Source organism: Scylla paramamosain, chromosome 2 (assembly GCF_035594125.1).
Source record: "Scylla paramamosain isolate STU-SP2022 chromosome 2, ASM3559412v1, whole genome shotgun sequence".
Classification (NCBI taxonomy): Eukaryota; Metazoa; Arthropoda; class Malacostraca; order Decapoda; family Portunidae; genus Scylla; species Scylla paramamosain.
Window position 1 is genome coordinate 39664317 of NC_087152.1, and position 25489 is coordinate 39689805.

A 25489-nucleotide genomic window follows, 5' to 3' on the forward strand; every position below is an offset into this window, starting at 1 on the left:
TCCTCTGGCCATCTTAAGAAAAGATAAATAAATAATAAAAAAAAATATATATATATATATATATATATATATATATATATATATATATATATATATATATATATATATATATATATATATATATATATATATATATATATATATATAAAACAACACTGAATATGCCAGTTGCTAAAGAGTATAGTAAAAAAAGGATTGCTTAATTTTCCCTCACTCTTTAAGTCCTCTAGTCTGTCCAGAATCTTTCGTAAGGAGATCACCAGTGGATCGGAGGACTTAAGACTGAGGGAAGACACAAAATAAGTACTTAGGCTTAAGGAAAACACAGTACAGTAAGATACTCACCTGCCCACGTACCATCAAAGGGGAAAACACCCTCGAGGAGACTATTCATCTCCTTGGAAAATCATCCCAGTGAGTGAGCAATGCGCTTAGAATTAGGGGCCTTGGAACTACACAGATTAGGGATTTCAAGGACTTAGTGTGGCAACAGAGGTGGCATGGTAACGGGAAGCGTGAGGTCTGTACAAGTTGGTGTAGGCGGGTGACCGTGGCCGTGTCATTTCCAGACTGTGCGCAGGTGGTGTCCTTGATAGAAAAAAAATCTGTGTAAATCTCTTTCTGATTGAGTTTTTATGTTGGAGAGAGAGAGAGAGAGAGAGAGAGAGAGAGAGAGAGAGAGAGAGAGAGAGAGAGAGAGAGAGAGAGAGAGAGAGAGAGAGAGAATGTGCTCAGCGATTTTTTTAATACACTAAATCTATTCTCGTCTATATCAGTCACCTCTTAAAGACACTAAGTAACACACTCCGGAGCAGGAACGCCCTTTTGTGTATTCATTGTGTGGTGTGTGGGTGTGGGTGAGCTAATATACACCTAAATGTTAAGCTTCTTCTCGCTTTCATTTCACTTGTATTTGAATAGAAACAAGTTGCTTTTGTTGTGCCACTAGTATAGTTTGAATGGAAACGTACCACTTGTCATTTGCACATAGTGTTGATGTCATTCCTCACAGATCCCACACTTCTCAGAGCCACAAATCACGACCCTTCTTTTGCCCAACTCTTTAGATTCCATTAAGATAGAAAAGCGCTTGGAATGTTTGGTGTTTGGGCAGGAAAGTGGGTCATGATCGCAGTCACATGATTGCGCGATGAAAAGAAAATAATGACTAAAAAAGACTGAATGAAAGCCCTTTTTTATATCACACATTAGTCCCTGTACAGTTGGCGCGGCTTCCATATCACGACAAACATTCGAAAACCAGGCGACATGTAACTGCAGAATGACCTTATTTCTAGATAATCAACCCCCTGTTATCACCAGGAAATAGTTCAATGAAGATCGTATTCGTCCCCCTGCCAACGATTGCATTTTCTGGCTAAATTATTTGTAAAGGCTGAACTTCGAAAACTTATGTAATCGTTGTTGAAATATTTCTTGTTACAAAGGGTATATTTTCCGTAATCTGTCGGTGCTTATTGCAAGGACACAAGCGAAGACAAGTAACTATCAAGCCGCAGCAGACCTTTAAGTTCTATTAAATGGGTTGCTTATTTTAAGTGCACCAAGTATAGTTGTACAGAAAATCACCTACACTGTCAAAGATGATGACGTAATCTACGGCTACTCTTGTTGATGTGGCAGGGCATAAATGCTGCTTGTGTGTCAGTGTGTTGTAAGTGTACAGTCAGTGACGGCGTAGTGTGGAATGTCATACAAGTGAATGCTTTGTAGCAGAATACTCTCGGCTTCTGAGTGTAATAGGAAGATCCCATTAGTCGCACACACTCTTTGGCGGAGAGTTCAGAGTAACTCTTCGAGGGCATCACCTCCTGGTCAGGCTGAGCTGCTTGTTCTTATTTTGCCACAACGAATCCTCTCGGCGTCATTCTCGATTTTAGTCCGATTGATCATTGTTGATTATTCAGCTCATTATTATTTCTGTTAGACCTTGTTACTTATGTTTTATTTCTTATTGTAATGAATTCTGTCAAACATATGCAAAATGAGAATAGTGAGTGCATCAAACGGAATCTCCTTTGATGTTGGAAACTCTTCTTAGCCATCAGATTAATATTGCACTGTATCGCAGCATATTGCAAATAAGAGCAATAAAGTAGGACCTTAAACGTCTGCTCTTTGAAATAATTTTCATCAAAACGTGAAGCAGCCAAGGCAACGCCAACTGTCTGGGTGAAGCGGGGTACGAACACTTCTCTGGGACCTGCCACGCGTTTCAGTTTACTGTTATGAGCGCGCTCTCGTGTGAAGCGCTGCCTGGGCACTGCTGATGATGATAACGATGCTTTCGGTGGGTGATGGTGATACATTGCCTTTTATTACCTCATATTGGTCTTAACTTTTTTTTAAGTGCCGGAATTTGTTGTTCTTCCTTATAGTGACCAACTTCAAGAGAAATATTGCAGCCTCAGCACGCACTATTATTTATTGTGAGTCAATTTACAGATTACTTATTTCCACATTTACTGCTTTGTTACTTACACTATGGTGTCTGATTTATATTTATTTTCATATGTAAATTCTAGTTTATACTGGTATTCTGTCTCTCAAAGTCTTTCTTGACAATGAATTCGTTTTGTTTCTTATGCACTTAATTTGTTATTCTTTAATCAATAATTTTTTCGGCTAAAAATGCAGTTTTTTTTTTTTTAACTGTCTGAATGACAATAATTTAGTACATGTAAATGTACGAAATTATCATCTACTTTCCATCCGATATTGAGTAATCTGTATAAGTTTCATGATCATTGATTAATTAAACTTATCGACAAATATAAAGTCACGTGATTTCACCTTCATTGTAAAAGTTACGGAGTTTTATTTTTGTATGTATACTCGTTGCATCAATGGTGTTCAATACATACTGTGTATGTACATTCATGCATGCTTTCCTCTCTCTCTCTCTCTCTCTCTCTCTCTCTCTCTCTCTCTCTCTCTCTCTCTCTCTCTCTCTCTCTCTCTCTCTCTCTCTCTCTCTCTGTCTCTCTCTCTCTCTCTCTCTCTCTCTCTCTCTCTCTCTCTCTCTCTCCTCTCCTCTCTCTCTCTCTCTCTCTCTCTCTCCTCTCTCTCTCTCTCTCTCATCGTAAAACAATGACACCTACCACCAACAAGTTACTACTACTCACTACTACTACTATTACTACCAACACCACCACCACCACCACCCATATCACTATAAAGAACACTGTTAAATGACAATATGATTCATATCTTATAAGACTCCAAACTCTTTGTTAATAATAAAAGTTGCTGATGCTCATGGTACACTACGCGACAACGGGAAGGAGAGCAACTTTTCAAAAGTTATTACAAGTTGTGACAGTAATTAATATAACAGCAGCAGGTTTCAGGGGAAAAATAGGCTACGTTTTAAAAATACGTTTTACCTCAAATTTTTAAAGATTACAGAAAGTCCTAAACAATAGTAACGGGAAACCTTAACATATTCTACACATTTGATGATGCATTAATATTTCTCGTATCCTTAAGTCCTTGAGATCTCAATGGAATAATTTTCGGAGACCACAAATATGATTCTTCGTGTTCTCACAATGTTTATTCCGACCAACGGTGCAGAATCCTTACTCAAATACAACTGGAATCATGAAAACCTTGAAAATCCCTAGTCACTTTCACTACAACCTGTTTAAAGTAATGGTCATATGACAAACCTATTAAAAATACGGACCAGAGAATCTTCCAGTTGCGTCATGGGATTCAATGCTGAGGTGAGTAAGAGGCAAGGCTCTCACACACCTCAACATTATTGGGTTTTGCTTCCAAATACTAAGAGAGCAGCGAAAAATAAAACTTGTGAAAAAAAAAAAAAATTGTATATAATATATACAATTACATAAAAACTTGTGAAAAAAAAAATTGTATATAATATATACAATTTTTTTTTTTTTCACAAGTTTTATTTTTCGCTGCTCTCTTAGTATTTGGAAGCAAAACCCAATAATGTTGAGGTGTGTGAGAGCCTTGCCTCTTACTCACCTCAGCATTGAATCCCATGACGCAACTGGAAGATTCTCTGGTCCGTATTTTTAATAGGTTTGTCATATGACCATTACTTTAAACAGGTTGTAGTGAAAGTGACTAGAGATTTTCAAGGTTTTCATGATTCCAGTTGTATTTGAGTAAGGATTCTGCACCGTTGGTCGGAATAAACATTGTGAGAACACGAAGAATCATATTTGTGGTCTCCGAAAATTATTCCATTGAGATCTCAAGGACTTAAGGATACGAGAAATATTAATGCATCATCAAATGTGTAGAATATGTTAAGGTTTCCCGTTACTATTGTTTAGGACTTTCTGTAATCTTTAAAAATTTGAGGTAAAACGTATTTTTAAAACGTAGGTTATTTTTCCCCCTGAAACCTGCTGCTGTTATATTAATTGCTGTTACAACTTGTAATAACTTTTGAAAAGTTGCTCTCCTTCCCGTGTCGCGTAGTGTACCATGAGCATCAGCAACTTTTATTATTTGTGTTACAGGAGAGGAGGGTGATACAGAAGGACACAAATGAACAAACACACACACACACACACACACACACACACACACACACACACACACACACACACACACACACACGCGCGCGCGCGCGCGCGCGCACGCGCACCCACACGTAATAAGGGGCGTTGGGAGACTTATAATTATTTGTATCTACTCGTACGTAGGTTCGCCTTGGTGTTGAGAAAGACTTGACTGTGAATTGTACTTTATATAACTGGCTCTGTAACATCCATCATAGTCCTGTAGTAGTGTCGTTCATTGGTTACAGAGACTTTAGAAAATGTGATTAATTTTCTGTGGTTTCTGCTTACTTCGATCTCGCACACTTTGTCGACAATTGCATAATTAACTGTTATTGGTCTGTTCGTTTATAATAAAACTAATAAAAACGTGTGGTGCGTGTTTTGAATTGCAGCAACGCAATTTTTCTAAACGTTCATTGGAATGGGTACTAATTGCAGTTTCGCGTTATGCATTATTAATCGTTTCACTTTTAGGAAGAAATAACATAAATTCACAAAATGTGTGTACATCCAACGTTAATCTTAACATCAAGAAAAGTTCTACAATTGACGATGTTTCCAGACCACAGAGCATATGCATCTAATATTGTTGCAGGTCCTGAGTTTGCTTGATAATTTGCAGTATAATCCACGTCATTGCTATGTCGATCTGACACCCTTAAAATCTTTGACACTCGATTTTTCTTCCGCCAGTTTTTGAATGAGTTAGTAATCACACGAGAACTGTGCCCAGAAAACTTTTTGAACGTGCAATGGGCAGCTTCGAGTCTGCCGTGATTGTAATGGTTGTCAGTGAATTTTGTGTAAGTTACAAGTTTTATTTATTTATATATATATATATATATATATATATATATATATATATATATATATATATATATATATATATATATATATATATATATATATATATATATATATATATATATATATATTTATTTATTTTATTTTTATTATTTTTTTTTTCGAGCACTGCATCAAGAATTGGCACTTTCATTAATAGCCATGGTAGGAGGTTATTGGCAAGAGTGGAGCTTTCTGCTGGAAGCATTTTGTCCACTATTGCAAAGTTTAAGCACCATATGTAAGCAGCTTAGTAATATTTGAAACGGTTTACTGGGGATTAGCATTTCAAATGGTTTGCTGAACAGGCGTGCGTGACGCTTTGCATAAATTCATTGTTAAAACGCATTGCATCGGCACGTGCAGCACACCGGCTTATTGAAAACACCGGTGTTCAGAGGCTAATGTCTATTGAATGAAATAAGATGCCTTATCTATTTGTATTTTTTTCCCATTCAGTACAGTTATGAAAACAATGCATTTTTCCCTTATCATCCATCAAATCCATTAATTCTTATTGTACATTTCCTTTGTTACCGAAATGTTTTTGATCGACACAAGAGACCCATTTTTGCACCCTTGGTAAAGCGAACAAAGGAATTTAATTCCGAGCAATAGTTCGAAAATTGTGGCTCGAAAGAAGTAAATGGAAAAGATGTTGGGGTGTGGACGTGGGAACGCCGCGACCCTACGCTGTGTTGCCACCACAGCGGTACTCTCCAGGGGATGCAAGTACAGCATTGTTTTCTGAGATGGAGAACAGAGCTAACCTTTTTTTTTTTTTTGTTTGTTTGTTTTATGTCGGGTTTCCCTAGTCTATCAAAGACAGGGCGGCGTCTGCTAACGAAAGACTTTGGATTTGGCATTTTGGGAACCGTTAACCCAAGTGGATGCCTTTCCTACCCTCGAACCGTGACTAGGATTCGAACTCGTGCGCCTGAGGACCCTTCGGCCCCCCAAAACACTCGAGGTCCCACTGTACCACGGCGATCCCCCAGTCAGAACTAACTCAAAAATATTTTTTTGTTCCATGAACTTACCAGAGCTTCGTTGTTTATTGTGTACGACTGTGTGAGTTTCTTCTGCCTATGCTACTACCTATATACCTACTTTGCATTTGTTAATAATAATCTGCATTTACCATCTTTGTCCATTCGTTCATCCTATCCAAGTCAGCCTGCTAGGCGATTGCATCCGAATCAGGCCTAATTAATCTACCTATCTTCGTGTCATCCGCAAATATACTAACATTGCTATCTAGGTCATTAATATATATATATATATATATATATATATATATATATATATATATATATATATATATATATATATATATATATATATATATATATATATATATATATATATATATTGAAAATAATAATGGTCCTAAAACTTACCCCTGTGGCACCCCACTAATTATTTGACCACGCTCGGATTTAGAGCCATTTATTACAACTCTCTGTCGCCTGTCGCCTAACACCTTCCCCGTTTATCCCATACACCTTAACCTTTCTCAAGATCCTTCGATGTGGTACTTTGTCGAACGCCTTACTAAAGTTCAGGTATGTCATAACTATCTCCATTATCTGCTGCCTCATAAACTTTACTCTTAAGAACTTGAATAGTTCGTAAGGCAAGACTTTCCCCCTGTGAAGCCATCCTGTGACCAATTTATGTATGCTTGTCTAAATTGTCTCCAATGTTCCTCGCGATTACTGACTCCATTATTACCTATTTACCTACTGATGTGTTATCTGTTCTTTTACAGGTTCGAAGTCAGGTGCAATGTGTGTGTGTGTGTGTGTGTGTGTGTGTTTCACTTCGCCCTCTCTCAGACATGATGGAGTACTTGTGTTGTGTCTCCAGCAGCAGCATATCTTTCTCTCATGAAGTGTACTGTTGCACAATGTTTCAATTTTTCTCACCGGCCCTTCACGTAACTGTACAGGGGGCCTTATGTGCGGACTACAGGTCACATGTGTGGTGAGGTTCCACCTATACTACTCTCTTGGATAGGGTGGAATCAAATGCATTTTGCCTCATCAACTCTTCTATTACGGACCCTCTTCAACGTCTCTCTTTAGCTTCTATTGCTGTCACCTATCGCTATTCTGACCTTGTAAACTACATGGCTCCTCTTTCCGCGGCCTCGCTGTACAACTTTATCAACTTTCATCCACCTACTTAATGCAAGAGTTAACCAGTATTTTCAATATTTCGTCTCTTTTACTTAGTAGTTATTTGAACTACTTGAGCACTACTGTTTATTTTTTATATGTAAGGAACTGATCTGAAGTAGTTATGTAACAAACTTTGCACAAGTTTCATGGCACCATTCGCTGTCAGAAATTGTGTGCTTCAAAACTTTCATTTTATAAACTTTATCTGTTGGCTCAGGGACTGATTTTCACGCCTCAGTGAACAAGGTGGAGGTGACATGCCGAAATGTGAAAGAGGAAGCTCCGGCAGGTATGTTCACCTATCTCACCCATGACCTGCCAAAGCCGCGAAAAGGAAAAAAATGAAAAGAAAAACTTATTAAACACCAGTAAAGAAACATTTCTGCATCTAGATATTGTATTCTGGCTACACTAAGTGAACCAGCTGAGTACGTTCTTTCCTCCGCAACATGGCTATACGCATAACACTGGCCAGGAACACTTTTCTCCTAATGGCTAATAACCGTGGCAGTCCCACACTTTCACAGTATCTCCACTTACCCACCGCACCGAGACAGGCTTTTGTCCTGATGCCAGTGACTCATGTGATGTTTAAAATACCTCACTCACTCAGGAGTACATTGCCTTCCCCAGTGCTTCTGTTTTTGCTGTCATGAATTTCAAGTTTTGTCACGTCTGGAAATGGTAATCCAGAGCGGTGTGTTTTATGGCGTCTCCTTCAAGCATCACTACCTCACGAGCCCCTTAAGTATAAAATGTCTCTCTCTCACGACAAGAAGTACACTGCCTGCCCCAGTGCTTCTCTCTTTGCTGCCATGAATTCTGAGTTTTGTCACGTCTGGAAACGGTTATCCAGTGTGGTGTGTTTTATGGCTTTTCCTTCCGGCCCCGGCATTCTCGCCACAGGAAGGTTGACTCACTCCTCAGGGAAGCACCGGAACTAAACTTCTTATAACTTGAAGTGTCCCGGACAAAGATTAGTGGTCCGCGTGTTGAGGTGTGCTTGTTTGTAAGTATCCGGGGAACTTGTTTTTGTTCTTTTTGGCATAATTAGTGTTAGCTTAATTTATCCATAACAACGCTGTGAACACAACGAGCTTAAGTAACGGTAAACAGTGATGGCTGCAGTGGGCGGAGTCCGTGGGAACCTGATATTGTTGTTCCTTTGCAGTGTTGGTGTTTCGTTAATTTATTCATAATCATGCTTCGAACACAAGGAATTGAAGTGGAATTAAACTGTCGATTCCTGCCAGTGAACATGGGGCAACTCAAACAAACACGTTTACACACCCACACCCACGCGTGCGCGCGCGCGCACACACACACACACACACACACACACACACACACACACACACACACACACACACACACACACACACACACACACACACACTGCAATATAAATACATCTCTTGGGTAATGACGCACTGCAGCTTAGGTGTGTGTGTGTGTGTGTGTGTGTGTGTGTGTGTGTGTGTCATAGTTCAGCTGCAAAACAAAACAAAATAGATTTTTAGTTTCAGTGCATGGCTTTATTTTGTTGCACTAAAACCACGCAGTGAATTGAGCTTTGCAGTTTTACAGACACGTAAACGTTTAGGGACTACTTACTGCTTTCATAAATTTTTGGAAGATATTTTTAGTCTGAATCTTTTTTTTTTCTTTTTTTATGTAGAAGGGGCACCGGCACAGGGCAACAAAACTGTACTGTATAGCGCCCATACAGTGTCATTACAGTGGTGCCTTTTTAAACTGTTCCCGAGCCATACACACGCAAATAAATACTACAAGGGCTAGTTAATATTAAAATAGGATATTAGTGCAATTTAATAAAGATAGAATACCTTTTAAATATACTCTCAAACATAAGAACAAAATATGCATACGATTACAGAAACTGCCGCGTATAAACCTGATGGCTTCTTGCAGCTTCCCTTTATTTTCTTAGGTTCTTGTGAATTCACCATATGATAAGAGATTCGTAATAAAGAGACCAGCACTCGGTAAACGTGTGTGTGTGTGTGTGTGTGTGTGTGTGTGTGTGTGCGCGCGCGTTTTAACTATCTTCCTCAGCTACCATTGCCTCGCCAACCATTTTTATACGTGAACTTTGTCGGAAAATCAATGATGCTGTAAAAAAGAGAGGAACCTTTTTTCCCCGAGACTGCTGTTGAATATGTTCCTTGTATGTAGAGTCGCGTACAGTATCCGCCCGTTTCACATTTATTTCCGTTTTGACACTACTAATATGCTTCTCAGATTCGAACTAAGATGCTCACTTGATCTTTCGCTTCCCTTTTGGTCTGAGCTTCCCCCATTTTCAATTTCAAGGCATCAGTTTCACACGTATCTCATAGATTGCTTCTTTTACATATTTCTTTCCTGTTGTGGGTTTCCTGGCAATTTTCAAGAGATAGTTGTCGTATTGCGTCGTGCAGTGATGGTATTTAGGGGCACCATCGCACAGATATTGGCTCTGTGTAATGGAAAGCGTCTGCAGCGTGATTGACATGCACACTATTTGCTTGGCAGTGACGGAAATGGTGGGTCATTCCTTAATTCTTTCATTGGTATTTGGCGCATCTTTCCCTAATCACCAACCACTCGCTGGCATCATTTCTTGTTCTACAGCCACCGCCAAAACAGTATAGTTGCTAGAAGTTGCAGAATCTAACCTTTCTCACTTACAGATGCTTATAAAGATTACACACACCACCTCTAGTGTTGTGAATTCTTGCATTTCACATTAGTTGGGGAAAAAATTGTGTATACAGCATCTCGCCTTGATGAGAAATAACGCCAATTGCTCGCGACGACCATCAAATGAGGCTGTTGCGCTCTAATGTGGAGTGTCACTCGCCCACCGCCGCTGCACAGGTGTCATATCAAGCAGAGCTGAAGCAGAACAACAGGATGCATGGAGCGTGAATAATCTTGTTTGTATTTGTCTCGTGGTTGTTGTTGCTTGTCAAAGGTGTGCTCATGCAAGGCGTCGGGGGGGGGGGGGGTGTACGTTCAATGGAGGAGCCCAGAGAGCTTCCCAGAAAGACGTGTATACAGTTCTTTTGGTCTTCAGTGGCCGTGCAGACCAGACGTCGTACCGCATCTCGTCCTCAGGCAGTCATCCATCATTCCGCGTCCCCATCTTTCCTTCCCCAAGACGCACATTAACTTACCAATGCTCACATTTCACGAGAGGAATATAAAGATGTTTAATGAATTTAATTGGACAAACTGCTTGGAGTCTTTTCTATTAACTTTTTTTCTTTCGGGAGTGGTATTGAAGCGATTCTTCTTTTTTTTTTTTTTTTCTATTACTTGATCAACCTTCTTTGTGGATGAATAAAGAAAATATGTATATATTTCATATGTATATACATATGAGATTCCACTACTATCCATAATGCTGCTACCACCATCACTACCATCACCTCCACCCCCATTATTTCTTCATTTACAACCAACACAGCCATTATCGCAGTCTCCCTTACCACCACCATTACCACCACCATTATTGTAGTTCTTTCCCTCCTGCCGCCACTACCACCATTGTCCTCATCACCACCACCACCACCACCACCATCACCACCATTATCCCCATCACCACCATCACCATTACCACCACATCCACCACCATTATAACCTACCACTCCATCACCACCACCACCACTATTTCCAGGTTTATCCCTCCACCACTAAAACTGCCACAACCACTGCCATCACCATTATAACCGCCCACTCCTTCACCCCACCTCCCATCACCACCACTATCACTGTTATCATCAAAGCCTCATTCTTGCCACACCGTCACAACTACCATCATCACCACCACCACCACCATCGCCGCCACCACCGCCGCCGCCGCCCCATCATGCACAATAATTATCGCGCGGCTCAGTTTTCAGTCCCTGTAAACCGGAGCTGGAGCGCAATGATCGATTGGCCACAAGTGGGTCCGCGAGGATTGCAAGAAAGTCCGATAATGAGAGATGCAGGCGGTGACAAAAGGACGGCAAAATCACGGATATTCAAGAGACATTGCCTTCAAGGACGACCTGAGCGTGGATACCCTTGGCAGTGATGTAGTTTTAAAGAGTGTTGATCGGAAATGTTATATAAAGACAACGACATAGTTTGGTATATATATGTTAAGAGGTTTTTCTTTATTTATTTTATTCGTTTTTTTTTCCTTATCTTTTATTTTGTTTTATTTCATTCTTTTCTCTGTTTCTCAACGTGTCAGGGAAATGGTCAAGGGGAATAAAAACTTTTGAACTTCCTGCTCCGAAAGCCAGAGTAATAAGTACATCAATGGATAAAAAAAAAAAAAAATTGGCTATTTCAGGTTCAGAGGCATCACGACAATCCTACGCGAGAGTCCAAGGTCCCTTCAGTCACCTTGCATCTCTCTGCCGCCCTGTGCTAAAGTTGATGTTCACTCCCTATCGCAGCCACAGGTCCCCTTTCTAAACTTTTAACTTTGGCACCTCCAGTTTGGGCTGCTGCTGTCGGACAAAAGTTTTTTTCATGTTGATTTCCGAGCACGTTCATAAGTCAATTCCAGCACCGTCACGGAACTGAAAGAGGGAGCGGAAGGAAGTTATATTTTTCAGCTGCGTTACGTGGCACCACTGAGAATTTGTTGAGGTGAATGCTTGCCTCTCTTATTGTTCAGTTTTTGCTTAAGACTAGTGTGTTCTTTCCGCGTCAGACTCAAGTACAGTCATGAACAATAGTCGAGTAAGACATAGCAATAATTTCCTTTGTGTTTTGCGTTTTTATTTAATGCTAAGTACTCTTATGTAAGAATCTGTCGGTTATGTTCTGTTGCGAGGTTGTCGGCGGGTCAGAGGACTTAAGAGTGAAAAAAAAAGTAATACAAATTAGGAGTGAATGTAGATTACCGGACTTGTTACCAACACTATAATTATATTAAGTGTACCGTCCTGACATGGAATTTTCAAGAGGAAGATCAGGTCTCAGCAGTGACAAAGGCAGGAGGACTGCTACAGTATTCATTACCTGACACGGTGACGGCTTTATTGCAGCTTCCCTTATTTGCTGATGATGTTATGATGAAGCCACCATGCGATAAGAGATTGGTAGTGAGGCGCAAACTAAAGGTCATCGTAGATAGTGGAAGAGAGGATAAAACTGTTTCTCTTGGTAAATCCGGAAGTTTAGTTTGATAGCTGAAAGAGACAGCTGGATGGCGGAAGTGAGGGAGGAAGCGATGAAGGGAGGAGGCAACAAAGGAAGGAAAGAAAAGAAGAAAACGAAAAAAAAACTTGGACACTTTCTCTATATTGATATTCCCCTGGACTTCGATAAAATATTTTTGAAATACTTCCCCCGTTTCACAAAACTTTTCTTTTGGAAGGGAAATAAAAAGGAAAACTTTACCGAAAGAGGACGTAAGAAGCAAAGCGCTGTGTTAAGAACTCCGATGGCTCTTACGTGCCGTTCACACACACACACACACACACACACACACACACACACACACACACACACACACACACACACACACACACACACACACACACACACACACACACACACACAACTTTACGTAACACTAAACATACACACTATTGAACTCACTCTTCCCTTCCCCCCTTGCTCTTCACTCTCTCCAGACCTCTCACCCTAACAATGCAGCGTTCCAGATGGGATACTCACGCCAATCACGGTGAAGCGCGGCCCCTCCAGGATCCAGTAGTAGGTGGTGAAGGAGTAACCCCACCAGCAGTCCACGTTCTTCCACAGGCCCATCACCACCGCCCAGCACGCCGTCATGAACACCGGGATGCCTGTGGGAGGGGCGGCACGGGGCAAGATAAATAAGAGTCAGTGAGGGGCGGAAAGAAAGGAAAGGAGAAAAAAAGAGGGAAAGGGTGAGGGAGGTAGTGAAATTAAAGTTGATATTGGATGCTTTCGGATGGCTTTCAATACTTTCCAGAGAGAGAGAGAGAGAGAGAGAGAGAGAGAATTATGGCAAGGGATGTTAAAGTGAGAGAACAATTACGGAGCGGGGTGGCAAGGGAGGGGGAGAGAGAGAGAGAGAGAGAGAGAGAGAGAGGGGGGGGGGGGGAGTGAGCTGCGTGGACGAGTGGAGGTGTAGGTTGAGAGAAAGAGTGAGAGGGAGGGGGAGAGTGAGAGGAACCTGGGTACGCTGGAGTTGTTCCCACTTCTGTGTACTTATGGTGCACTCCCTCCAATTGTTTGTTTCTGTTAGCGTTTGTATTGTACTTGGCATGTGTGATTTCTGTGACTTTTGGCAGCTTTGTCTTTTGTATGTTCGTTTTGCTTATTTTTGTTGTGGTTTTTATTGTTTAGGTGTTGTCTGGGTGTTGTGGCTTTACTGTGTCTTAATTCTGGGTGGATTTTTGCTTGTTTTTTATTTTTTTATTATGTTTTTGTGTATTATTTTTGCGTTGTTTGTTTCTCGTCTGGGTGTTAGGGTTTTAATGTGTTTGTCTTAATTTTGTCATTTATTTGCTTTTTTTTTTGTTTTGTTTTATATATTGTCTGAGTGTTCCAGTTTGTTTGTTTTTAAGTGACTTTTTAGTTTGTTGTGCTACGGTTTTATACAACGTCTTGGTTATGTGTGTGTGTGTGTGTGTGTGTGTGTGTGTGTGTGTGTGGTAGGTTAATACACACACAATAAGGCAGTAAAATTTAAGTTTTAGGTATAATTAGTGACTGAGGTTTTGTTTTTACCCGAGCAAATTACGTCCTTGAAAATTCTTTGTCTTCTTACATCTAATATTCATCTCTTTTCCTCCTTCACTGATGATATTTTAACTTTAATTTTTCTTAGTGTTATGTGTCCTTTGTGTCTTTGAAATGTTATCAAGTGCAGGTTGTCTTTTACAGATACTTTTTTCTCACGCTTCTTTGATGACCTTGTGCAAAAATGGTTAGTTTTCATCTTGTTCTTTGTGAGGAAAAGATGACGTGGAGAGAAAATTGCGAGCTTTCTTGTATCTTCCCTTGAGGGTGAAGGTTTTTTCATCCTTGTGGTGCAACTCTTCTTTATTTTATATCACATGCACACAAATTCTGGGATGGAGGTGAAATAAATATTGACATTTAGGAATCCTCACCGGCCGATGGAAGGACTGGACTGTGTTAGGCACTGCTATGTTTAGGTTATCAGTGTGCGACGCCTTACACACACACACACACACACCCACCCACCCACCCATCCACCCACCCACACACACACACACACACACACACACACACACACTCTCTCTCTCTCCCTCTCTCTGTCTCTCCCTCTCTCTCTCTCTCTCTCTCTCTCTCTCTCTCTCTCTCTCTCTCTCTCTCTCTCTCTCTCTCTCTCTCTCTCTCTCTCTCTCTCATGCAGTTCAATATTCTAAGGGTAATTTACATTCCTTTGACTGCGCGTTTCACTGCCTCACCTCCCCTGTCCAGATTTAAAATGCCCCTTGACCTAGCCACCAGGTAAAAAAAAAAAATAATATATATATATATACATATATATATATATATATATATACGAGTATATATATATATATATATATATATATATATATATATATATATATATATATATATATATATATATATATATATATATATATATATATATATATATATATATATATATATATATATATATATATATATATATCCCTCATTCCAGTCCAACGAGTGATCCTCCCCACCGCTGTGCCATTGTAGTGTTTGTACCGTGAGGGTATCCAGCGTGTGTGTGCAATCAGCGGCAGTGGATACAAGCGGACTCTCATTATTTTTTTTCGCAGTTCATTGTGCTGATCGAGTGCGTGTGCTGCCTGCGGCTCATTTCGTTTGCTTGTGCTTCTTCTGCTGTTGTCTTGTTAAAAAAAAGGGCGTTTTCCATTTGAAGTTTGTTTTTATTATTTGGAATTGTTCTCACTGTATGTTGTTAATTGATTTCGTGTGTGTGTGTGTGTGTGTGTGTGTGTGTGTGTGTGTGTGTGTGTGTGTGTGTGTGTGTGTGTAGAGGTGCACCATAAACACGTAAAAACCTTCATTCACAAGGGAGAAGAGAAGAAATTTTTCAGTTTTCCTCCACGCTTTCCTTTCCTCACAAAGAATAAGATGGAAAACTGCAATCGTTTTTGTGGTTGCATAAAAAAGCAGTTCCAAATGTGAAAAAAAAAAAAAAATAGCCTGTTATTGATAATCTTTCAGAGACACAAAGAACACGGACCACTTGATGAGGTTCTCATTTCAGTAAAGTTCTGTTTGATTGCGGTAATCACGGTGATCATACTTGCTGTCCGATTTATTGTTGCCTCTTCTGGCCCGTGTAAGTGTATGTGCGTATGTACAGTTCATGTATTTGATACATATATATTAATAATGAATTTCAATAATAACTATTTACTTCCTCAATAAAGAATGCGTCACGTGTGTGAATTAAATAGAGAATCAAAAAATTTATTTCCATAAGTCATCGTTCCCGTTCCATCCATCATTCACATTCAGCCTGTCTCCCATCACTTCCCAGTCCCCACGCTGACGGGCACGTGTGGCGCAGGACAGGAGGCTTATTAGATAAGTCGTCTACTTCATTATTACCAGTCATACACAGTTCCCTACTTTATTATTGCCAGCTACACACAGTCCCCTATCTCATTATTGCCTACCACACAGAGTCCCCTGTCTCATTATTTCCAGCTCCACTCAGTCCCCTGTCTCACTGTTACCAGCTACACACAATTCCTTGCCTCATTATTACCAGCCATATACAGTTTCCTGTCAAATTATTCCCCGCCATACACATTCCCCTGTCTCACTATTACCACTTACCAGCCACACACACACACACACACACACACACACACACACACACACACACACACAGTCGTCCTTCTCACTATTACCACCCACACACAGTCGTCTGTCTCATCATTACCAGCCACACACACACCCCGGTCTCTTAAGGCCCATATTTTCCATCCACTGATCACCACCCATCACCACACGCGTCACTTCAGCCTCCACACGTCATGCTTTGTGGCGCTCCCCGTCACTCACCCCAGCCGATGGCGTAGTAGGCGCTGTAGTTGGGCGGGCCCTGGAAGAAGGCGACGCTGATGAGGTTGTTGAGGTACATCCCCTCGATGAACATCCACATGAACATGGCGGAGCGTCCGTACTCCAGCACGATGTAGAAGGCTTCGCACAGGACCGGCTGAGGGAGATACGGCGGGGGAGGAGTTAGGGACAGTAAGGTAGAGGAAGACACACAGAAGAGACAGACACATAGTACCATATTCTGAAACACTTTTGCGTCACACCTCCACTACTTCCAAAAGGCTCTAGTTGAAGTGATGCGGGTTTTTAAAGGTGTTTTGACAGTTTTATTGACAGATGAACAAGCTATCGACATTATTAACTGGAGAAACATTCTTGAGAACCCGGTTATTCATTTCTGTGGCCTTTGAAAATAGTCTTGATGAGAGAGCAAAGCGTTTCTAAATACGGACCATGGAATCACAGCTAAATATCATGAAATCCGATGATAAAAAAAAAAAAAAAAACAACGATAGCAAAAGGAGCTCATTATGCAAGCGGCACGACTCCATTGCTCTCATTAATGCAGCTTTAAAGCCGCCTTTTTTCCATTAGTCTCCGCTTGTTAATTCCTCAGCGCGTCAAAGTGAATCAAGGTTCTTAGAGTCTCCCGCTAGGCACCAGGATCAGCCAGGTTGGGAGTGTGAGGTGTAAAGGGAGGAATGTATGCGCTCAGTTCTTCAAAGGATGTTGTATTGATGTGTTCCTTAGTGAGTTCTTGTGTTGAGAGAGAGAGAGAGAGAGAGAGAGAGAGAGAGAGAGAGAGAGAGAGAGAGAGAGAGAGAGAGAGAGAGAGAGAGAGTCAGCCTTAGTTCTCCATCCTCAGCAGACGTCATCGGGGAAAAAAGCTGAGGTTAAAATTCTAAGTGTGTGGCGGAACGATGACATTTTTAGTAAAGCACGTTTTGTGAGGACCAGCACGAAGCCGACGAAGGCTATAGGCGGGGAGACGGGATGTTGGGAAGTGTGCCTGAAATTTTGAGAAGAAACCGATGGGGGAAGGTGATCGCGAGTACAGTGCACTGTGACGCATGGCCTTACTTCCCTTGAGAGTGACAGTCGCGGTTGCTGCTCCACGAGATCGATGCTTTTTCGGTTCCTATTGATGTTACATAAGGGAGAGACAGGGAGGGAATATAAGGTAAGGCGTGCAAGACAACTGCTGCAATATGCACAGGAAATCAACTCATGCATAGAACTCGCAAGCCAGAAAGCGAGGGGTTTGATCCTGGAGGGGAAATGTTGCGAGGAATACCAGATATACAGGCTTGACCCATCACAAGGGCCAGGAGGGACTCAGGAGAGGGGATTGTGTCTGACGGTGAGTATAAGATTTCAAGTGCTCTCTGACACCAAGATTATTTTTTCTATGTCCGTATCAGGAACAGAACATCAAGGCGAAGAATTATTGTTATGTTGAATATTTCTTGGATGCATCCTCTAAACACTGAGCATGATGCTGAAGTGAAATTGTAATTCCTCTTCATGTTAAAGAGCTACTGAGGGACGTTTGCCAGACTACGTTAGAAATACACCAAGCATTCCTAACATTTCCTTAACTTCTAATACTTCTGTTTATTCCATTAAATTGTTCTCCCCGTTAGGTTTCTCCGATCAAAATCTTCTGTATTCTTTCCTGTTGTTCTAGTGCCTCTCCCGGACCCAAGGAATCATAGGCACTTCTTGCGTTATGACTGCCAAGTGGGGAAGGCCTCAGGAGGTACTGCTCTGACTTCTCACTAAATGATTATTGCTTCTGTGCGAGGGACCGAGCTCTTTGTGCAGAGGAAACTCAAAATTCTAAATTCTAAACCCGTAAACCTTGGTTCAGCACACCTTGCTCTCGCGTTGACCAGAACAGAGAGGCAGCAAATTGAAATCTTATGTGATTCTGTTTCTTCCACCTTCAACATGAGCACTTTTCCGCGATGCCTCCAGAGCTCAATTTGCCCAGCCTTTCATGACCCATTCTGTGTAGACTTGAATGGAGTGGCAACCAGGTGAGCTCTTTTCTTTATGTCCGTATATGTACTTGGCCAGCCTTCCCTTCACTTATAAAGTAAATGTAGCAGAGTTCCTGCCGGCCGGAAGTGTTTTCCTATGTGGGAGGCACAGAGCGTGGCTTTGTGTTTGGGTCACGTTTGTCCCTGGTGGTGCACAGCAGGAGCAGGCCGGGAAGCCACTTGCATGCAGCGAGTAGCCACTGTCAGCTGGAAAGAATTATGTGCAGCCTGCAAATTTTCTAAAAATTAATACAGTCGTGCCACTTTTATGAAATTAGTTTTTTTTTTTTTTTTTTTTTGCTTCTTTTTCACTGCGATTTGCTCGTTTATATTCAGTTACAGCAGCGGGCCGAACGAGAAAGATCGCCAACTGTACACCCACGTTTGTAGTTGGCGAAAGACAATGATTCATGCTATAAATTCGCAGTTGCTAGCCATCGGAAATAATTTCTGGCCAGGTTTGAACAGCCAGGAGTGTCGGATACATTGTTCTTGTGCAATATCATCTTGGAGAAGCTTAATGAACAAAACTGATCTGTATTAATTTTCATACTTGTGTTCTGAAATACCTTTAGTGGAATATTTGTAATAATAGCGGATTTTTTGGGGGAAGGAGACAAAAGAGAGAAAAGCAAATCTCACCTGATCGCTTCACGTCTCCACCAAACCATGAAACTCGACGCGCATTCACCCGCCTGCTAAACATCCACTCAGACACGGCACGGATAAGTATGAAGGATATAAAGGCGAGGAAAAAACATAAATATTATTGGAATTCATGTACAAAATTGTGAAACTTGACATGTATTCCACCAGCGTACTAGACATCTGAACATCCACTCGAACACGCGACGCATAAGTATAATATATACAAAGATGGCCAAAAAAAAAAAAAAATACATATAGAATAGAATTACAAGACGAACCACAGACCACAGCCACGGAAACCCACGACAAGTAAGGTAAGGCACGGTGAGTGAAGGTCCCGCTAGCTCACTGGTAAGCCCTGGATAGCAAGATGGATTCGACTTCTTCGTGTGTGTGTATGTGTGTGTGTGTGTGTGTGTGTGTGTGTGTGTGTGTGAGTCTAAGAGGTGACGGTAGTGGTGGTGGTGGCGGCGGCAGGAGCTTGGTGTGTTTGTGGTGGCTGAGTGGCTGAGGAAGCTTGGGGACTTACCGTGCTATCGATGCCCTGTCGATCAGACGCCAGCCCAGAGCCGAGCCCCGTGGAGTCGCCCCTCACTAGCGCCTGGTCCCCGTACAGCACTAAACGCACCGCCACCTGCACCACCATTGCCGTGAACAGGTTCTTGTGGATCCGAGTTCTGTTGTTCCGCAGCTTCCTGGCGGGAGAGACAAGGGAAGGTGGTGACTCAAGGCGAAGCATATCTCGGGTACGTGACAAGATAAGTAGCCTGGGAGCTAAAATGGGGGAAGTTTACGTTTAATGCTGATTTGTTATGTTTTGTCATGGAGTGGTGTGAGTGAATGAGCGTGTGATGTGATTGTATTTGTGCAGCAGTATGGATAAGGAGGAGGAGGAGGAGAAGGAGGAGGAGAAGGAAGATAAAGAATATATACATATACTGTAAGAGGAAGAAGAAAGGCAGAATTAAATGAAAAAAAAAAATGAAGGAAGACAGAAAAAAAAGTAATAACATAGGGGGAAGAAGAGAAAGACGACGGCGAAGAAAAAAAGGGAAGAAAAGAAAGGAAAAGAAAGAAGGAGGTGCAGTTACAAGAAGAAGAAAGAGAAATAGAAAAAAATGAAAGGAAGAAAAAGAAAAGGAAAAAAAAAGACACAAGAGAACGGGAAGAGGAGGAGGAGGAGGAGGAGGAGGAGGAAAACGACAACGAAGAAAATAAAAAAAAAACAAAAAAAAACAAACAAACAACAGAAGGGGAAAGGAGGAAGAGGACGAAGAAGAAAAGAAGGAAAGAAAGAAAGAGGAGAATAGGGAGAAATGAAAGAAACATGACTAGGCTAGAGAAAAGAAATACGGAAACAAGGAAAGGACTTTGGAAACAAAGAAAAAAATAATTGGGAGAGGCGAAGGAAGAAGAAGACAAAGACGAAGAATTAAAGAACGAAGGAAAAAGGGAAGAGGAAAAGAAAAGGAAAAGGTATGAACGCGAGGAGGAGGAACAGGAAGGGAAGGAAGAGAAACATATAAAGAATAATCCTTTTAAGAAAGAAAACAAAAGAATAATTTTTGCATGTTTATTTGCAGGGTCTGAGAAAGGAATGGTAAGAAGGAAGGCGTAACACGTGTATTGTAGTGGCTGTGTTGGTGTCTTTCCGCATCAGGAGCTTGTGACTGCCCCAACAATACCACTGCCAGTCTTCTTTATACAGTAATATCAACAACAAAAGACAAAGATCTGTTGAACGTCAAGATTAATTTTTCGCTCCAAGTTTTAAGAATAATTCTGAAACACGCCAGCGACATTAAAGGAATATTCGAACAGTTATAATCTCTTAGTGCCTGTAATTATATTCTTGGTCACTCAAGTGAAATATGTGTCATCACCATAAATAGTCAATTAATGCATAACGAAGCAGGAGATAGCTGAGCACCACTCACTGCAAACTTTATGCGATCATTGTGGTTCTGTGTATAATACTTTAAGTTTGTCTTAGTTGATTTGCTATTGGTTTACCCATTATATTATACGATCAAGATAGCTATAAAGGTTTTGTCTGTCACCTGTTATGTTAACTTTACTTGTAAATCTCGTATTGTTCGCAAACTTTGATGTTATAGCGGTGAAACAATTGTTGATATCATTGATGCAAGTTAAAACGATATGTCCGGTTATTGATTCCTGTAGTACGCCACTTTAGAGGTCTTGCCAACTCGATGCACATCCTTTTATAACCACTCGCTTTTTACTTGCAGTAGTCCAATGCTCCAGCTGTCTGTATTACCTGTGATATGTGGCCATGTTTTAATGAGCATCCTTTCATGTTCAAACTTGCCAAAACTGAAGTCAAGGAAGGTCGTGAGGCACAGTTTATTTTCTCACAAGTTTATTAAAGTTTCCACTTATTTGCTCGCTACAGATTGGACTACTTGCTCGATGCTTTCTTGTTTCAGTTTGTCTCCTTTTTATATATACAAGTGTGGTGCGTTTTGCCACAGAATATTTATTTGTTTTTTAAAAGAGATAGAAAGACTGATAATTCTTTATTTTCCTCTTCTTGCAGAATTCTTGGAAAAAAATCATCGGGTCGAGACGCTGTAAGTTTGTTGATTGTTTTCAGGATTACATTGTCATAAAAGCCAAAGTATTTATAAAGTTTCCCGGGATTGAGCTGGAAAGTCGAAAGTTGAGCCAAGCTCTTCTATGTAAATGCTAAAGCTTAATATGGAATAAAGGATATTAGCCATCTCCTTTCATTATTCGTGTGCTGGCAGTTTTCCATAATTAGAGAACTTACATTGCTTATCGTCATCTTTGAAAAAAAATTGTGAAATAGCTCAGGGTTAATTTTATTGTGCTGCGCTAGCAATATTTCAGGATTTTGTCTTACTCTGTTATTTATGTTATTAATTGTTTCCCTTTGTTTTGTTTTCATTTCCGATTTTTCTAACTATTTTATTGTGCGGTATACACTTTTTTTTCCTTTGTCATTTCCCCCTCCCACCTTTTTTTTTTTCAAGCTGTTTCGAGTGCTGGTTGAGTCGTGCCAGATTGGCGTCTGGACCGCAGAGGGACACACGCTTCAGGAGACCACTCTGAAACATTGGTAAATATTTTCTGGGATTGATGTGTGTCAAAAGGCATTAAGGTCTCGTTCCAGTTACTGTTGGCGAGAAGTGTCCTGATTTATAAAAGCCTGCCAGACTGTAAACGAAAACTTTTCTTTAATAACATTTATTTCATCTGCCATCATCTATTATACGTTGCAATAATGACTTGAGACGAATTCAGGCCAATTAGCGTGGTTATCAGTGTATTTCTTTGATGAAAATAATATCTAGATCATTATATTCTCTCTTTGCAAATTAGTAGAAAAGTGCTGGGGAGCAAAACGCCCCCGTCCACTTCTTATAACTTCTCAAATTTTATAACATGCTGAAAAAAAAAAAATAATAATATATACAATACGTGAGGTCTCAAAAAGGAATGTGCGAGATCGAGAAGTATGCAGGGAGTGACGTTGCCGGTACCTGCCTTGAGCAAGGAATAAACTGAAGGCCTTGGTCTGGTTTAACCTAACTAACCTTACAAAATGTGTGGCCATGAATACTGAGGATCTAAGTGTGTGGGCGCTAAAAAGATCACCGTGAACATTGTGCAATGTGAAGTGACCACCAGCGGGGACAGCGGTACAGTAAGCACAGGCACGCAGGTGGAACAGGCAATCACTGGTCACGTCCATCCACACTGAGGCATGAGATGAACTGCATGACTAATAGAGAAACACGAGCATGGAAAGCACCAACTAGTCTTTAACCATTCAGTTTGTGGACGCGAGAAGAGATAAAAACCACGCATTTTGTTTGCTTGTTTAAAAGAATAACGGTCTTTTAGCTGCATTGTGCGTGTGATATGAAAGGTGAGGAACATGGCATGAGCTGTGTCGCCAGCACGCAGCTTTGGGCCCACAAATATACAAGAGGTTTTTAATTGCTGTGAAAGAAAGGGGCAAGAGAAGAGCCAGCCTCACCTGTGACAACAGGTGGACTGCGTTCTTCATCGTGGGGTGACAGCATATAATGATTTACTGTTTCCATTACTAACATATTGCGCCAAGGCTGTGCATTTAATGGGTTTCCTCCAGGGTTTGGTGTATTTTCCTTGGCATTCTCTTTCTCACAAAAGCAAAAGTCAGAAAAGAAAAATAGAAAAGAAAAATACCTCTTCTCAAATAAGGAAAGAAGACCGTGGTGGAGAATTTTCTTTGAAGTCTGTTTGGATGAAGGCTCCATCTCTTAACCTGAACCCAGACTTAAATAAACTGAAATAATACCGAAGTCGGGCAGGGAAACTCTCTTCAAATTTCTACAGAACCTTTGATAAGGTCGAAAGTTTGACCATCAGGGTACAGTAAATCGTGCTCAAAAAAAATACATATACAATAATTTGACCAGAATTTTGGGCTCTTAGTACTTTGACTCCTGCGGAGGGCTACAGATTGGAAGGCTTCGTCACTCTCCCCGTTCCGAGAAGAGCTGCTGCTTCAAAGACCTGACCAGTGGCTGTGAGTGTGGGCCGGACGTTTGTACAGAGCAAATGGCAGCTGCCGCAAGGAGTACTGAACTGGGGAAAAGAGGTCTATAAATATAAAGGGTGACACGCTCATTGACAAAATACAGCTTTTAAATTAGACACAATAATACACAGTGAATTATTCATGATGTTATTTCTTGTTAACCCTTTGATTGCTACTGGTATTTAATTTCAGTAGCTCCAGGCAATTCTCTTAATCGTGAATACACGAACTTAAAAAAGACAATGTTTCGTAACACCTTATGCTGTGAGTGTTATCTTTCAAAATTACAAAATTTTATTGAGCTAAGAAGATGCCATGGCAATACATACGGTACAAAGTATCCGTGTCGTGACTGTGGACACAAACCCGAGGCAAGATTGACTAACATGCAAGATGGAATTCAAGAGAGCAGAACAGACAATTTTCGGTTTATGTGAAAAGACAACAGTTTTGCTTTTGTGAGCAGATTCAATCACACCTGTCTGATGAAATATTCGAGGCGAGGCGGTCCAGGAGCTGTCCCGTGACCAAGGCGGCCCGGCCACCATTGCAAGACTAAATGGATTGGAAACTTCAGCTCGAGCCTTCCTTCTTGTCAGTCCTCTCTGGGATTATCTGTCACCCGCTTGACATATCTACCTAGGGTCTGCTGGCCCACGCTGTGTGTGTGTGTGTGTGTGTGTGTGTGTGTGTGTGTGTGTGTGTGTGTGTGTGTGTGTGTGTGTGTGTGTGCGTGCGTGCGTGCGTGCGTGTACCGTTAACAATATATGAATTTCTTCTAAGCGCTTTGTGTCCTAGTCTTGTCTGGTGGCTGCGCCCTCACGCTGCGACACCCTGCCTCCACCTCCCGCTCCCAGGACTGGTGCATGAATAATACGATGTGCGGAAAGGAAATCAGAGGAGAGAAGATTGCAACTTATATTAAAGAATTACCAACAAAAAGTTCGGAATGAAATTTTTCTCCTCTGGATTCAGTCTCGTCTTTTTTTCCATCTTGCGGGAAGTGTGTCATGACCGAAAATGAAAGAAACAGTAATTGACGATAATAACTTTCACGCTTCCACTGGAGAGACAGTTTGGGTCAATTATGCTCAAATTTATGGTGATAACCACTGCCGCGAAAAACAATTATGATGACTGGTGGAGAGAGAGAGAGAGAGAGAGAGAGAGAGAGAGAGAGAGAGAGAGAGAGAGAGAGAGAGAGAGAGAGCGTATGAACAAATCCCAAGGGCCATAATGTAGAAGAAATACCAGCGTGATAATATCGGGCTGGTGGTTCCTTGAGCCCACCTCGGCAGGCCAGCCCTTTATCCCGCTGCGTTGCACTTTCATTCTGAACCACTTTCGCCCGCACCGCCATTACATTCTAAAGGTTTTTATAGTTAAAGTTACGCAGGTTTTCAAGGATGTTTTTTATATAATTTCATTGACAGATTAACGAGATTTCTGCATTATTAACACGAGGAACACTCTTTTGACTACTTGACTAAGTATCTATGTGGCCTTTGAAAATAGTCGTGAAGAGAGAACAAAGAGGCGCAGTTCCCCACCAACAACAGAATATCCATGAGTTTA

General features: G+C 41.0%; 2 protein-coding genes across 10 annotated transcripts in view; one reads left to right on the top strand and one right to left on the bottom strand.

Moving 5' to 3' along the window:
* Positions 1 to 25489, top strand: part of LOC135114927 (uncharacterized) — a 364637-nt gene that overhangs the window by 205447 nt on the left and 133701 nt on the right. For 3 of the 9 annotated variants that reach the window (XR_010275727.1, XR_010275726.1, XM_064031269.1), the window contains exon 5: positions 21902 to 21935. The exons of 4 other annotated variants lie outside the window; for them this stretch is intronic. Coding sequence is in view for 3 of the 5 variants with exons in the window: in XM_064031269.1 (XP_063887339.1) it covers positions 21902 to 21935 (34 nt within the window). In the remaining 2 variants the exon portion in view is untranslated. Of the gene's footprint in view, positions 1 to 11492; positions 11765 to 21901; positions 21936 to 22358; positions 22533 to 25489 lie in introns of those variants that run through there. 2 more of the 9 variants (XM_064031243.1, XM_064031253.1) reach the window with 2 other exon arrangements.
* LOC135114921 (PDF receptor-like) overlaps positions 1 to 25489 on the bottom strand; it is a 150739-nt gene that overhangs the window by 17798 nt on the left and 107452 nt on the right. Inside the window, 3 exon segments of the mRNA XM_064031195.1 lie at positions 13277 to 13407; positions 16652 to 16808; positions 19871 to 20036. Coding sequence (XP_063887265.1) covers positions 13277 to 13407; positions 16652 to 16808; positions 19871 to 20036 — 454 coding nt within the window.